Source organism: Danio rerio, chromosome 12 (genome assembly GCF_049306965.1).
Source record: "Danio rerio strain Tuebingen ecotype United States chromosome 12, GRCz12tu, whole genome shotgun sequence".
Taxonomy (NCBI): Eukaryota; Metazoa; Chordata; class Actinopteri; order Cypriniformes; family Danionidae; genus Danio; species Danio rerio.
The window spans coordinates 26,562,607-26,578,502 of NC_133187.1; the positions used below are offsets into that span (position 1 = coordinate 26,562,607).

Below are 15,896 nucleotides of genomic sequence, written 5' to 3' on the forward strand. Positions count from 1 at the left end.
AAATTTCATTTTTTATTAAAAGAGGAAAAAGTTCTCAAGATTATTAAAATGTTTCATGTTTGTATTGTCTTAAACACCATGATTCATTTAACACGTACCTGAAAGTGAAACCTAAGATTATTAAAATGTTTGATTATTAGTTCTAAGAACATCACTGCCATACTTGTGGAACCTTCTACTACATTTTGTCAAATGATTTACATCTGTTCTTGCGAAAAATTTTAAAAGATTATTCACCCAAGTGCAAATCTTGGTCCAATAATCGTGGACCATTAATTCACCCTCATATCATTCAAAACTGGTAGAACCATTTCTGTTTAGGAAATAAAGATATTTTAAAAAATTTTGTTATTTTGGTTTTGACTAAATGGAAAAATAAAATTGAAACATTTAATCAATGAAAAAAAATCACATCTAATCCTCAGACTTTTAGGGTGAACAATCTTTTTAAGGCTTGAGACCATGAATATGTGTGTATCTGTTCAGTTTAAAAAAAATAAAATCATTAAAAACTTTAATTGCATTATATTAACCATCAGTGTCCATTCAAATGGCTTTTCTAATCTATTATATCATTCTAGTTCTCATGTGCGTTGAAAAGACATTTATAGCCCTTGCCATCTCCCCCTCTTATCGCAAATATTCCAGTCCTTTAGCACTGGAATGATTTATTCAAGGTCACAATAACCTCGCTGGCCAACCGCAGTATGAATGGAGTCTGACAGAGTGCGAGTTTTAAGTCAAAAGCACTTATAGTACATCTTAAAGATCCTCCGCTGTAAAGGAAAACCCTCCTTTCACAAACTGAGGCACAATATAAAGGGCAAGTAAGGAGTGAGATTGATTCTTCAAGTCTTGACTCAGTTCTTATCTCTGCACCTGCAATAATGTTTAAGCTGGGAGACAGAGAGCTGTTGTTCTGCTGTTGTGTGTGTGTGTGTGTGTGTGTGTGTGTGTTGTGGGAGTGTGTGGCAGTTCCAGCAGCTGTGCTACACTAAAACCACCCTGAACCCAAGCCTCAAATGGGCTGAGGAAGAGCACTGAGAAGAGGAATCTGTTATGAAGATATGGCGCATGTATCAAGGCCAGGGGTTCAATGCTGAAAGTCAAGGGAACGGTGGACAGTGAGAAAACCACACACGGAGAAGCCAGAAGGAGCTTATAGAAACTGTTATGACCTTGGTCAGGCAAAAATAAAAAATCTGTCACCGTTTACTCATCTTTTTACAAACCTGCTTGAGTTTTGTTCTTCTGTTGAACACAATGAAACCAATATTTACATATCTTTTGAGGAAAACCTGACTTTCATGTGTATATATTTATAGCAACATGCCATCACCATTATCTACACCAGTGGTTCCCAACCTTTTTTTTTTTTTTTTTTTTTTGCCTGAGACCTCATTTTCCCTCAGAAAATACGGCAAAATGGCAAAAGTTTCTGCAATTGTATGCCCTCTCTTTGCTTTGGCATTTTTTTTCCAGCAACTGTGATAGATTACAATATTTTAAAAGTTTCTTTACAGTAGCTGTGACATCCCTCATCTAATTTTGGGTGTATGTCAATTCTTTCGCCTTGCACTCAAAAAATGCTCTGGGCTTGTCACTGTATTGAGAATGAGTCGTCTGCAAATGTCTCATTAATTTTGATGGCCTCATGCATTACTTAGCAGGAACTTTGGCACAGATAATGCACTGTGGCTGGGTCACAAACTCTTTGCTTTAAGAAAATGGATTAAAACCATAGTTCTGGTAACTACTTGGTGTTTCATGTTTCCATTGCTAGCGCTGCAACTCAAAATATTTGGGGCTTCCTCACCTGGGTCCAGTATGCTTCGATCATTACTTCCTCACTTGGGTCCAGTATGCTTGGTACGTCAGCGTTTAGCTCTCTGCAACTCTCACATGGTTGCCCACTGAAGCTAGCTAAGCTGGGCTGCACCCAGTCAGTACCTGGATGGTAGACCACATGGAAAAGCTAGGCTGTTGACAGAAGTGGTGTTAGTGATACCAGCAGGGGGCGCTCAACCTGCAGTCTGTGTGGGCTCTAATGCTGCAGTAAAGTGAGGGGGACTATATAGATGAATTACCAACCTACGTCACATGGGTCCCCGGTTGCAAAAAAAAAAAAAGACTAGCTGCAATAGCAAACATGTCATGTTGTGCGGTAGGATGCCAAATTTCCAAAAATAGAAAACTTAACTTTTATCGTACACCACACTGCTTTAATGCCAACTGCAAACGTCTTTGGCTAAAAGGGAGCTAAATGAAGTGACAAACTAATTAGAAATGCTCGATGTTGCAGTTCTCACATTATATCAGGTAAGTTCATGCTATGCTGAATCATACACATTGCTGGTTTTTGATTGCAGCTTTTGTTACATATGGTGAATTAAACTGCCGACACTGAATGCTAAGAATGAAATGTGAAAGTGTAACTTATTAAGGTAAACTTGGTTTTATATTCACACATTCATTCAGTGACAACTTGTGACACACTCCCTATAATGTTTACCACGGCACTTTGAATATTCGGTCTGAAATAACCTGCAAGTGTGACTTGAAAACAAAATTATTTGACTGTTTATTTGACTGTGAACAATGTTGTACTTTGATAATCTTTGGCTGCTAACATGATTTTGCTGTTTAGAGTTTGCTTATAATATTTTTATAAAATTATATTATTAAGGAATTCTTGGTTTTTAGCACTTAAAGTTTTGTAATCGTGGAACATCATTTCTTGCACATGACCACAAAGAACAACATTGTTGGCATCCAAAGACTTGTAGGCCTTTAACTTCTCTCTCTGGAGCTTCAATGAGATTGTATATTTCAGGCTGGATGCTTGGTCATTTCGTCTTATCCAATACTAATTGGGAGAGTGCTATCGCAAATGGACCTGTCATATGAACGCCGCTCACTTTAACACGTTAATTTTGCCGAATCACTGTGCTTATCACTGGGTGACGAGCTGTTATAATACTCTGAAAGCATTATGTAAATAATATTTATATAACATGTAATCAATCTTATTTCTAAGACAACAACAAACTGTACCACATCATATGTCAGTCCCTCGCTGTAAATGCTAGAGCTCCTGGATTTTTTCTGCCACCTCCCTGCGTGCGCATCCTGAATGTTTACAAACATGGTGATTCATCTATACTGCTCAGTAAGTGCCGTCTTTTGGATGAGATGTTAAACCAAGATCATAACTCCCTGTGGTTGTTAAAAAAAAAAACAGGATGTCCTTCAAAAAAAAAAAAAAAATGGGGGTTTAACCACGGCATCCTGGCCCACAGGCCTCTGTCTATCATGGCCTCCTAACCATCCCCATATCATAATTGGCTTCATCACTCTGTCTCCACTCCACCAATCAGCTGGTGTGTGGTGTGCAGTCTGGCGCAATATGTAAGCAATTATTATTATTATTACTATTAGCTGCTGAAGGCGAATCAGTGAGACTCTGTCTTTTTGAGTCCATTAATTGGTCAATCAGGGGATCTAATGAACTAAGGCAACATGATCGTTCCCCTAATTGTCCACTGCTAAAAAAAAAAATTTAAAGATATGACATGATCTGCCACAGAGCATGTAGACTGGGACCAACCCAACTCCACAGTTTAACAAAGTGACTTTAAATGACATTTTAGTAGTTTAAAATAATAAGAAATAATATAGACAGAATAAATTCTGTAAAATAACAGAAAATGTACTGGCAGGTTTTAGTAGTGTAATATACTGTTAAACTGTTAAAACAATTAATTAAAGTAACTTTTTAAGGATCATAATGTGCATATTCAACTGCATAAATAAACTGCTAAAATAATAAAAACATGAATCACAAAATACAGAAAAATGCTAATGTACAGATATTTTTACAGTGTATGGTATTTATGCCCATTTTGGAATATTGCATTTTATAAAGATCTTAATGGAATCACCAAAATGTTTTATAAATTAAAAATGAGTATAAACTTTGTTTCTAATAATAATAAATGTGCATTATCTACACAGGAAACAGATTTATTGAATACATTTCAGCATGCACACCAAAAAAGTGATTAGATTTTGCTTCACCAGAGCATGAGACCACAAAAAAATGGCACAATGGGACGGCATGGACAAACCAGCGCACTGGCCACCACATTGTAAAACATCTGAAATGTTGGTTTGGTCATTCTAAAATCCCTCAGCCAAAGTCTGTCATGAATGTGGTTTGGTGTTTGGTATTTACATATCTTATATCCTGCACTTACTGCTATTGCACTCCTGGTCATAGACCTATAACTGCATTGTGTTATCTTGTACCTGTACATGTGTAATGACAAAGTTGAGTCTAATTTTAAGAATTATTACTTCTCAGAAGTGTAATTTGTGCCTTCAAAGAGTGGTCTTACCTCCAAAACCCACCTAGCATTCAATGCATTTCATCTTCATCTTCTGAGGCACAAATCATTTATTATAACAATTAATCAAAATTCTGCCATTTTAATTTCAGTTTAAAGTAAATGTGTTGTTTAAATATGTATTTAAATGTACTTTTTTATGTGATGCAAAGCTGAATTTTCTTCATTGTCACATGATCATTCATAAATGCTGTTAATGATTTACAGTAATTGTATTTACTGTAAAATTAAATGTCTTTTACTGTAGGACAGTTATGCAGTATGTTCCTGCATTTTAATTTCCTGTATTATTTTAAAGCATTGTGAAAATGACTGTAGATTTTACAATAAAGAAATACAATACTAAATACACATATTGCAGATAAATATCAGTATTCTTGCTGATTTGCAGTAAATTACAGTTGAACTGCTGAAAGGTTGAGTTACTGTAGATTCTACAGGAATTTGTTAACAGTGTGCTCTTCATGTCCTCATTGATTAATTCAATTTTATTACTGTTTTGATCAAGTTAATGTGCCCTTAGTGTTTTCTTTTCTCAGTAGAACTTGTGTTGTGCTTGCCCTTTTGTGTACAACTATTTGTGCACATTAACTAGGCCAGAAAGATAGAGCAGTTCATGCACTCTTTTGACATGCAATTGTTTTGCATATTAATATTTTAGACCATAAATTAAGAATTGTCCATCCAGTTTTTTTTATTTTTTTTATTTTCAATTATTATTTTGATTCAAACTCTCCTCATTCTCCTTCTCTTGCTTCTCCTCCTCATCATCTGTCTGATTATCTTGCTGTTTCTTTTCTTTGTTCCCTTTCTCTTCTCTTTCTCCTTCTTTGTCTTTTCCCTCTCTTCCTCATTCTCCTCCTCCACCTCATCATTTTCTGATATCATTTCCTCTTTTATCACCATCTCCTCAATCTCCTCCTCCTTCTCTTCATTTTCTTTCATTCTGTCCTTGTTCATCTTCACCATCTCCTCATTCTTCTCCTCTTTCTCTTCATTTTCTTTCATTCTGTTCTTGTTCGTCTTCACCATCTCCTCATTCTTCTCCTCCTTTTCTTCGTTTTCTGTCAACCTCTCCTCTTTCATCTTCATCTCCTTCTCCTCTTTCATCCTATTCCTCCTCCTCCTCTTTCTCTTTTTGATCTTGTCCTCCTCTGTGTTCTTCTCATCATTCATTCTCATTTCCTCCTCCTCCGTGTTCTTTTCATCATTCATTCTCATCTCCTCCTCCTCCTCTTTTTTGACGTACTCTACGTTGAGTGTCAAGTCATTTGTCTCGTCCACCTAATAAACAAAACCAAACTAAGTCAATTCACATGTTATGATGTCATAAATTTCCTCTCAAAATCCTGAAACAGATTTTTGACATATTAGTGAAAGCATCAGGAGAACATGGATTAAAACAGTTGCTCATCTTTATATACTCACCTTTAGGTCGTCCATCACACAGCTCACTTCATGAACGATGTCCGGAGCAACCTCCAGACTCTCATCAGACTGGGATTGGCACAGAAAGTCATCTGCTAATAGAGAAATGACTGCAGTTAGTCAATTTTACACTCAAGGCGATGTTAAACTTTGGGTAAAGGGAAATTAATACAAATTATTTAAACATACAAATTATTATATATACAAATTATTTATAACATAATAAACTTATATAGCAACAAATAAATATGATGATTTACCATCAGAGCCTTCAGAGTCAGAGAGCTGCTCCTCAGCCTGACGAAAGCAGGACATCCCAAAGAGTTTTGTTGTAGCTTTGAAGAAATTTGCCACCTTACTCTTCTTAGTTTTCACTTCCTCCTCCTCACCTATTAAGAGAAATGAATGTAGATAACACATTTTAAAATTTAATTAAAATACAATTTGTAGAACATTCACATCACCAAAGTTTCACAACAAATTAAACTAAAAGAAAAACGCAAATGATTACCGTAGCTAAGCTTTTGTTACCACAAATTCAAAATCTGCTTACACAATTGGTCAATGCACCAAAAACTTTAAAATGATGTTCATATTACATATCTAAGCAAATTAATATGTTTGTAATATTCCATACACTTTTTACTTGTTCAAACTAATTAAAGTAAGCTGAAACAACACAATTCTTGAGATTTCATTGGGACAACTTAAAAATGTTTTGGCCCTGATTTCAGGAGCTTCAGCCTCATTTAAGGCCGGTTTAAGGTCTGTTAATTAGGAGTCTGCCTGCCGAACCTTGACGGAAAAGGCACTCAATAACCTATAATCAGTGAAACTCCTGAATACGAAGACTCATATCACTTCATAAATATGACTTACAATCACTGCCTCTTTCAGGCGCTTGCTTGAACTGCGTCTGTTTCTGGCACCGGAAGATTTTGATTTTCCTGGCAGCCTTTAGGAAAGAGGGAAGTTTAAAGCGCCGTTTTTGCTTTGGCTTCTCCATCACAGTCAAATCGTTGATACTGAATCCATCCGCCATCATTCAACAATGTGTTCACTTTAACAAAATCAGAGATCGTTTTTGCAAACCAACTGCAAACCAACAAAGTTAATTGCGTTTGTGCTGCAGGGTCACCGGTGACGTTTATGTGGAGAGATTCTAAACGTTCTACGCGTCACGAGATTCTACATGTTCGAAAGGTTAATTCGCGTGTGTTTACTTTTGAATTAAATGGAGTAAGCATAAATGCAAATAACATAAAAACAATCTTAGCTCAATAATCTAAATTGTGATATACGACATAAGTTGTTTTAAATAGAATTTTCAGGTTAAATGTATTCGAATTATATACAATTGAAGACAAATTCAATTACAAATACAATTTGAAGCCCTTAAAAATAATTTTTAATTCTTTTGCAAATAATTACCAACAGAGCAAGGACATTTATCACAGTATTTCCTATTTCTATTTTATTCCTCCGGAAAAGTCGTAGGCTATTTATTTAGTTAGTTAATATTGACAGCGTTAAAAATTGGACTTTGTTGAAGAAGAATAAAGTTTGAGTTTAGTGATTCCGTTTCATTTTTTACGAAATACAATATTTGAACTTATCTAGTACTTTTTGGGACATAGCTTTATTTATTTATTTGTTTGTTAATGAATTTACAAACATCAACAAACACTGAACAATATAGGCTACATTTACTAGAGTATTTATTCGTCTTTGTTAACGTTAGTTAATGAAAATAAAGTTTCACTGTTAATTCATATTAACTTATTAACTACCAATAACTATTTAATTCTAATAATGCTTTATTAATAATAATAATAATAATAATAATAATAATATTAATTAAACCGACCAGATCTGGCAATTGTCATGCAGGCAAACATTTGCTCTTTGCACACTGAAGCATAGGCCCTACATTAATTTACAGCATCAAAGCCAACACTGGAACTATTGAAACAAAAAATAGACCTTCACAGTTCAAAAATTAACACACCCAGATTAATACTGGGGGAAACAATTTAATAAGATGTAATAAACAGGAAAAATCCAAAGAAACATAAAAATAAAATATAAAATATATTTTTGTAGTTTGTCATTTCTTTTTGCAATATCTCATTTGACCATTTACCAATTGCCATTTCTAAAGCTGTTCAGTGAACAACTTTAATCTGTTTAATAAAACTATTTTGTTAAAATGAAACGTATGATGTGTATGGAGGACGAAACCTGCAAAAAACAATACATACATAAATAAATAAATAAATAAATAAGCAAATAAATCAATTAACTATTAAATAATTTCCACAATTTTCTGCATAAATAAAATAAATAGGCAAATAAGTCAACAAGTAAACAAATACAAACATTTCTGCATAAATAAAACAATTAAACAAATGTGCAGATAGATAGATAGATATGCATATTTATTGTTTTATTTATGCAGAAATTTATGGATTTGTACAGACAAATCACCCGATTCTAGACAGCAGAAGGTTGGCCTGATGCTACAGACAGAATATATCACCTGAATGGCCAGAAGAAACTTCAAAATTACTGCTTACAGATGGATCAATGCAAGCTGTTAGCTCTTATCTAAAAAAAATTTAACATGATAAATAATGAAAAAATAATAACACTTAGTAATACTTATAATATAGTAATACTTACGATCATGTGGAAAAATAAAAATATGTGGCCATTAAAAAGTTATTATTGGTTATCCTGAATTGAGTTAAGCAAATTATTAAGAAAATTCCATGTTTAAAATTATAAAATTGACTCAAAAATTACCACAAAAGAATGATTGATCAATTATCATTACTGTAAACGTGAAAAGAAGCAAGTAAACATTAACAAAAATAATCTATTACAGAAAGAAACTTATACTGATTTAAACGGCACAAAAGTGTGTAAATTATGACAATTAATTGTGCATGTGTGAACTATCCATTTATTTCACAGATTGAATTTTATTGTACTTTTTTGCTTTTGCTTTTTTTGATTTTAATATGAAAATATGTTTTTTAAATGAAAATAATCTTCAAAAAAAGAGTTTAAATCTTCCAGTAGGTGGTAGTAATGTACTGTAATGAGTGAGACGACTGGTTCAAACAACTGAATCATTCAACAAAGAAGTAAAGCGCTGTCTGGACTGTTTAAAACGAGTCATTCAGAAAGTAGACACACACACAAGATCTTTTGCGGCTTTTAAGGTAATGTTTTACACAATTCTCAGCACTTATTTCATTTTTAAAAACAAAAGTAAATTTGATACTAATTTACAACATGTGCATTCCTAAATCTCTGAACGGCCACGAGCAGAAGATCTTAGTTCAGAGTTTTCATTCAAGATTTATCCTTGACCTTGATATTATTTATTATTATATTACTACTATTAGTCAGGAAATAAAAAAGAGACTTGTCGTGTTTATATCTCTCTAATGTGACAGTGGAGACACTATACCTACAGTTCTGTTCAAACTGCTTACAAAAGCTGATTTCGCATCATAGGTGTCCTTTAAAATAGTCTGTAAACATGCGGATGGATACTATAATATAAACACTGCTTTTAAAATTAGGAGAAATCTTTCAAATAAAACATGCTTTTACAATAAATCGTAATTATTTAAACAGCGCTAAGGTTAATTGTTACAAAAAGTGCATTTCAAAACAGTCTGTGGCTGTAACTGTCCACTAGATGGTGGTATAATCAAACAAAAGTCTGAAGCACATCTTGAATATCAACACTGCATACTTGATTTCTATTACTACTGAATAGTACACATCAAGTATTCTATCTGCATTCTCCAAACAGAGCTTGAGCGTGAATGACTGCATCTGACAAAGCAAGGTGCTTGACATGATAGCTTAGTTAAAAAAAATGATGGATAATCTTGAAATTATATCATCATTGTTAAAAGTGGCAACTCAAAGATGAACTTTCTGTCATTTACTCATCACATTTATTAACAAGGTCATTCACTTGATTCAGACCTTTTTATATGCTGAAGAATGTTGGAAACCATGTAACCATTGTTTTCTGAAGTATTTGATTTTCTTTTTATGAATGTCAATAGTTTTTAACATTCTTCAATATATCTCCTTTTGTGTTCAACAGAAAAACTCAAACTGCTCTGGAACAAGTCAAGAGTGATTAAATATGGCAGGATAGTATTTTTGGTGGGTGAACATTAACAATTGCATTAACTCCACTTTCTTTAAAGGATAGTTCGCCCAAACCTTTACTCACCGTTTACTCTCCCTCAAGAGTTTCCAAACCTTTATAAGCTTCTTTTTTTTGTTGAGTACTAAATCAAGTCAAGTTAAAGCAAATGTGAGTATATAATGACAGAATTTTTATCTTTTGGTAAACTATGCCAAAATGAATCAAAGTAGTATAGAAAAGGTGAAGTGTTAGTAAATGACTTTTCAGAGTCTTGAACTGTTTGATCGGTCTAACAAATGTTGTTACGTGATATAGCTTAATTTCAAATACTATAATAATTATTTATTAAAAGTGGCAAGTTTTTAATTTCATACATCTTCCATGCAATTGTATATGCCAACAGCCAACGCACAGTTGAAGTCAGAATTATTAAACCCTCTGAATTATTTGCTCCATTTATTTTTTTCCACAATTTCTGTTTAACGGAGAGATTTTTTTCAATACATTTCTAAACATGATGATTTTAATAACTCATCTATAATAACTGGTTTATTTTATCTTTGCCATGATGACAGTACATACTATTTTACCAGATATTTTCAAGACAAATCTATACAGCTTTAAGTGACACTTAAAGGCTTAACTATGTTAATTAGGTTAACTAGGCAAGTTAGGGTAATTAGGCAAGTTATTGTATAAAGATGGTTTGTTCTGTAGACTGTGGAAAAATATATATAGCTTAAAGTGGCTAATGATATTGACCTTAAAATGGTTTAAAAAAAAAAAAAAAAAAACATTAACTGTTTTTATTCTATCTGAAATAAAAATAAGACTTTCTCCAGAAGAAAAAATATATATTTTCAGACATACCGTGAAAATGTTCTTGCTCTGTTAAGCATCATTTGGGAAATTTAAAAAAAATAAATAAATAAATAAAAAATCAAGGGGGGCTAATAATTCTGATTTCAACTGTAAAAGGTCAATTGATGTATTTACATATTACTTCAACTACCATTTACATTCTACGTTACTGCAGTGTGCTTATAACTAGGCCCACCCGGAAACTGAACGCGCAGAATTCCGCAGATTTTCCGCAGATTTTTAGCCTATCATCAATTGTGTTTCTTTACTTGAGTAAATGTGTGTAAATCTATATTTATTCAGCTTTTTTAATTATTTTAAGTAATGTTATTGACTGTGAAAATGTTAATCTGATTTATGTACAATGCAGTGTGTACAGTATTTCTTTCTGTCTTTTACTAGATATATGACAAACTTGCTTTATTTACCAAATGAAGTGAATCTAATTGGATTTGCATTTTAAACATTAAATAAAAGATAAAAATATATAATTTTTTTATTTTATATATTAAGGTTTTAAGTATGACACTCCCAAAATAACTTTTTAATAATTAATAATAATTTTTACTAATATTCTCCGCAGAAATAGCCAAAAATGTCCGCAGATTCCGTCTGGCCCTATTTATAGCACACATTAGTGTCAGAGCTAGTGTTCTTTAATGGGAATGGGCCTTTAAATAACAACCTGTAGACTCATATGATGTTTTATTTTGCATCCTAATGATGTTGCATTCAGCAGTCAGAGGCTAAACCATAATAAACTGAAATAATGATGAAAGTTTAGCAGTAAAACACAAGTGAATGCAAAAATGTCAAAAAAAGAAATAACTTTTACTATAGACCATTTTGAAGGATGTAAACAAAAACAATGGTCCCAACATATTTCCTGTCATTTTTTTTCTGAAAATCCAAAAAGAGCCACATATTGATAAATAATGTTATGATAGCTGTTTTAACATTAGGTTATGATTGAATCGCCTCTTGTTTGATGACAAGCAGGAAATGTCATTGGTCCATGAACATCACCACATTGAAATGGTCTATAATTAACCAATGACATGTTTTGTAAAGAGGAACTGTCTATTAGGCTTTCTTGTCTTTTTGTAACTAATTATCTGAGGAGTCAGTGAACAACAAACACTAAATCAGTAAAAGAAAAAAAACTCTTTTATTCTTTAATACCATATATAATGCAACAGTTGCATATCTTTGGCAAAAATAAACTTTATAAACCTTTTATTAACAGAGGTTAGCTTACAAAATCAAAAATCAGGTTCAGCCTGCCGCCTTCATAGCAGACGAACATGACAAAACTGATGGGGAAGTGGCAACTCAGTTAGTGGACCATATCTCAATAATAATAATACTATAATAATAATAATAATAGGCAGCGGTTTTCAAAATTGGCCTCAAATTCTAAAACTACTGCTCGGCTCCCCTCCCTGCGTTAATACTTGCATTCTGTATTAGCACTATGTACAGCCGGGAGGAGAAGGATTGGCAGCGATGATTAAAGTGACAGCGAAAGAGCTTCACGAGGATAGGCAGTTTTTAAATAATCAACTCATTCAGGAAGTTCAGGTTTTGCCAGTGTAATGGGGCAAGTGGCAGTTATAGTTCACAATTTCACATGCGTGGGTATATAAAATCCTAATGTAGTCTCAAACAAACACTTAAAAACCCAATCAGGAACAAACCGAAGGTCACACACAGCCAGGCAAAGTTTTGTGAGCAGCAGCTTTGGCGAAAAAGAAAAAAAAAAAAAAAATCAAACATCTTAGGAGCACACTTTACGTCCGTTTGGCTCTCCCATTGATTATTTCTCCCAAAGTCAGCACCATCTGTGAGCCGCAGTGATGGGAGAACGTCTCTCTCCTGTTTGCAGGCGCGTTTATAGTGCAATTCACATTGTTTCTGGTTTCCTCACGACTCTCTGGAGGCCTCAAAAGCAGCAGTGGGAAAGTGGCGTTTCATGGAGCTCCCCCTGCTGGACAATTCCTCACGTTTTCTACCAAAACAAAAGCCTGCTTTGGGTGGAGATGACTCTTTGAGTTGATTTGAATCTTATAGAGGAGCTAAAGAGGTTCTTGTTTTGTCATTGGCTGCTCCAAAAGCAAGCAGTACACATATGAATCAAGTCCAAAACCTGATTATTGAGATCGCTGGCGTCTGGGAAACACTGAGGTGGAGGTGCATGCAAGCTGATTCTTTCGAGCTGTCCTCCAGTCATAATGATCAGGATCGGGGGGCGGGGACACACAAATGATCCAATCAGGATGCACGAGAAGAGTCATGTGACTTTGACATCATAACTGCGGCAGCGAAAGGCTCCCAGGGGCATGCCGTCACAACACATGAGATATAAACCAGCAGTACAAAAATAAAAGAACTACAGGTATTTAGGTGGACTAATTATTGCATTTCTTCTTTGTATCATGTTTATAGTATGATCCAAAAATCAATGGCACTTTCAAATTGATGTTTTCTTAAGCTTTTTTTGTTTCCTTCTATGGTGAAGAAGCGTGGGAGCTTGTACAATCCATGCATTCGTTTTTTTTTTTCTTCATATAAATAAGTTTTGTGTTGATTTAGAGGTGGAAGCATGCAAATCTTTTTTTCTTTAACCAGTGTGTTTTTTTGTAATGATTAACATCTTCAAATCCTCTTCGTATGAACTCAAAATGACGTGGGCTGTTTGTTTTCTGTACATAAAACATGTCAGTATGGCTTTTCTCTCCTGTGTTTGTATTGCCATGTTTTGATGAGTGGACCGGGGATGTAATCCCGGTTAAAAAGACGAAAAGAAAACACCCCAAAAACTAGAAATGAAAAGGAAGAAACACCAAACCAGAGGAGAGAGCGAGATAAATAGGTTGGGCAGGCCACAGGATGAAGTTACAGAATTGGGTTCATTTCCTACTGAGTTTCCTGCTCTTGCGTCTTGAGGCGACTAAACTGGTGCGAATACCGGCTAGGTGTAATAGCGATCCAGCCGCCTCCTTGAGCTCCTCATCCACATCGGGACGTGAATCTCTTCGGCTGCGTTTCCCTAAAAGCTGACCCTGCAGTGGATTGTGTGGCCATCGTCTCTCCTGATCGTGGTGCAAACCTAGGCTGAAGTTGAGCGGCTGTGAAAGAGGCATCTGGCGAGGGCAGGGAGGGGCAGGGGTGCTGCTGTAGTTGTGATCCTGCTTTGGATCCCGACTCACCACCACCAAGTCCCTTCTGGAGAGATCGATGGGTCCTTCTTGTTCTTCTGGGTCTGAAAAAATTGGAGTAGTAAATGATGAGGAGAGATGATTTTATACAGAACTGCGTGAACTAATAAATATAAAACCAAATTTACTAAAACTTGAAAATGTGCAGGAAATACAAAAATAAGAAACAAAAAGTAATAAAAAAAGTTATAATATATCATAATATAATATAATATAATAACCCAAAAACTAAAAATGAACTAATTTTTGTTACATATTTTACATTGATATCCATTTATTTTACTTTATTTGAAGGTACAATTCTCACTACTAACATACCATTAACCGTCCAACACTAAAATCTGGACTTTACTAGAACTTTTAAATTAAGCTGCTTTGACACAATCTACAATGTAAAAGGGCTATATAAATAAACATGAATAGAACTGAATTGAAGAAGACTTTTAGTCGAATAAACTCCTAATTTGTTGCTTTCCCTGCTATTTTACCTTTACATTTTTCATGGAACCTAGCTGCATTTAAGGTAGTACAAAATATGAACACATTAAGACAAATTAAAAAGATTTTGTTTTTGTTTTTTAAACGGAGGGTTGGTTCTTTATTTTGATATATAATATGTCATATATTCCAAGCCGAAAGTATTACGAAGGCTGTCAAATTACATGACAATCATCAAAAAATGCTGGCAGTGGCTGACAAAAAAATAAATAAAAAATAATAATGATAAAAAAAACACTGGCAGAAAAACAGCTAAGGGTTATTAATATAGTAGTTAGGTGTAGGTATGGGGTATGATTGGGAATGTAGTAGGGCTGCTTGATTCTGGCAAAAATTTTAATCACGATTTTTTTTTGCTTGAATTAAAGATCACGATTTTCTCATGATTCTGTAGATGTAAAATAAAGGTTAATATCAATAGGTTATTATTATTATGCTCAAACATATGGTAAAACAACAATAATATTATGCCTATGTGCAGGTCTACTGTTGGTTAAAATACAAATTTTTATTTATAGACTTTGAATGGTGGACTTGAATAAACCTAAATCTTGACCTGGTTGTTAAATCACAGAAAAGTGATGTCATCAGAATACAACTATTCATAATTCTAAAGCCAAATTATTATGTGTGAGACATATGCTTGCAATCTGTCAGACAACATTATTAGACCATTTTTCACTGGTAAAATCAGACATTTGTCATTATCAGGTTCCCTCTTGCATTTTATTCAATATTATATAGGCTAGTGTACACTGAAAAAAATGATGTCTGCAAATTTGTTGCCAACAATTTAGGTGTTGAATTTAAAAAAACAATTTCAATTTAACTTTTTTTAAAAATTGTAAATGCAAGGAATCATTATTGAAAATTATTAATATTGACATTTATTTTCATGTGCAACACTTTGTGTTCTCTATGAAAGAAAAATCATATCAAATGCGTGTCGTAATCATAACTGTAAAATGCGTTATGATCATTTAAAGGATGTGTGGGTGCGGCTCCTGTCATGGCTGTCGTCTCTTTGAGGAAAAAACATGCATGCAAATCATACTTCTTGCGTGGTTCTCAAACGTTAGAACAGAAATTACATTAATTACATTAGGACAGAAATTACATTTTTGGGAAAAATGTATTCCTTACAAATACAGTATATGACTCGTTCAACATTATTTGTCCACGTTGCTGAATAACGTATATAAAACAATGTAAATACTTGTGCATATATAAAGTGCTTATAAACTTCATAAGCACAAATAAATTGTTAAAATCTTAATAAGCAGGTAATAAGCTACTATTCATTAT

The 15,896-nt window shown here is 33.8% G+C and overlaps 2 protein-coding genes across 4 annotated transcripts in view; both read right to left on the reverse strand.

Annotated features, from left to right (window-relative positions):
- Positions 1-3,615: 3,615 nt before the first annotated feature.
- Positions 3,616-7,343, reverse strand: LOC108191718 (uncharacterized). 2 transcript variants are annotated; one of them, XM_068218683.2, is made up of 4 exons: positions 6,714-7,343; positions 6,095-6,223; positions 5,835-5,926; positions 3,616-5,690 (listed from the first exon to the last, which is right to left on the reverse strand). In XM_068218683.2, the coding sequence occupies exons 1-4, from the start codon at positions 6,877-6,879 to the stop codon at positions 5,133-5,135; spliced, it is 945 nt and encodes a 314-aa protein (XP_068074784.2). In that variant the 5' UTR covers positions 6,880-7,343; the 3' UTR covers positions 3,616-5,132. The 2 variants fall into 2 exon arrangements, with proteins under 2 accessions (XP_068074784.2, XP_068074783.2); XM_068218682.2 differs by having other exon boundaries at positions 5,835-5,929; positions 6,714-7,040.
- A 4,677-nt stretch (positions 7,344-12,020) lies between these two features.
- Positions 12,021-15,896, reverse strand: part of foxn2b (forkhead box N2b) — a 35,785-nt gene continuing 31,909 nt past the window's right edge. Inside the window, exon 5 of one of the 2 annotated variants that reach the window (XM_073917626.1) lies at positions 12,021-14,137. In XM_073917626.1, the coding sequence (XP_073773727.1) occupies positions 13,785-14,137 (353 nt within the window). In that variant the 3' untranslated portion in view covers positions 12,021-13,784. The remainder of the gene's footprint in view (positions 14,138-15,896) is intronic. The other variant, NM_001017555.2, reaches the window with a different exon arrangement.

What these genes read in the sequence shown, in the direction of transcription:
- LOC108191718 (XM_068218682.2), bottom strand. Translation starts at nt 6,879, where the DNA reads ATGATGGCGGATGGATTCAGTATCAACGATTTGACTGTGATGGAGAAG. An exon ending in GCCTGAAAGAGGCAGTGATT is followed by an intron (nt 6,224 to 6,713) that starts GTAAGTCATATT and finishes TTCTCTTAATAG; the next exon opens with GTGAGGAGGAGGAAGTGAAA. An exon ending in TGACTCTGAAGGCTCTGATG is followed by an intron (nt 5,930 to 6,094) that starts GTAAATCATCAT and finishes TTTCTCTATTAG; the next exon opens with CAGATGACTTTCTGTGCCAA.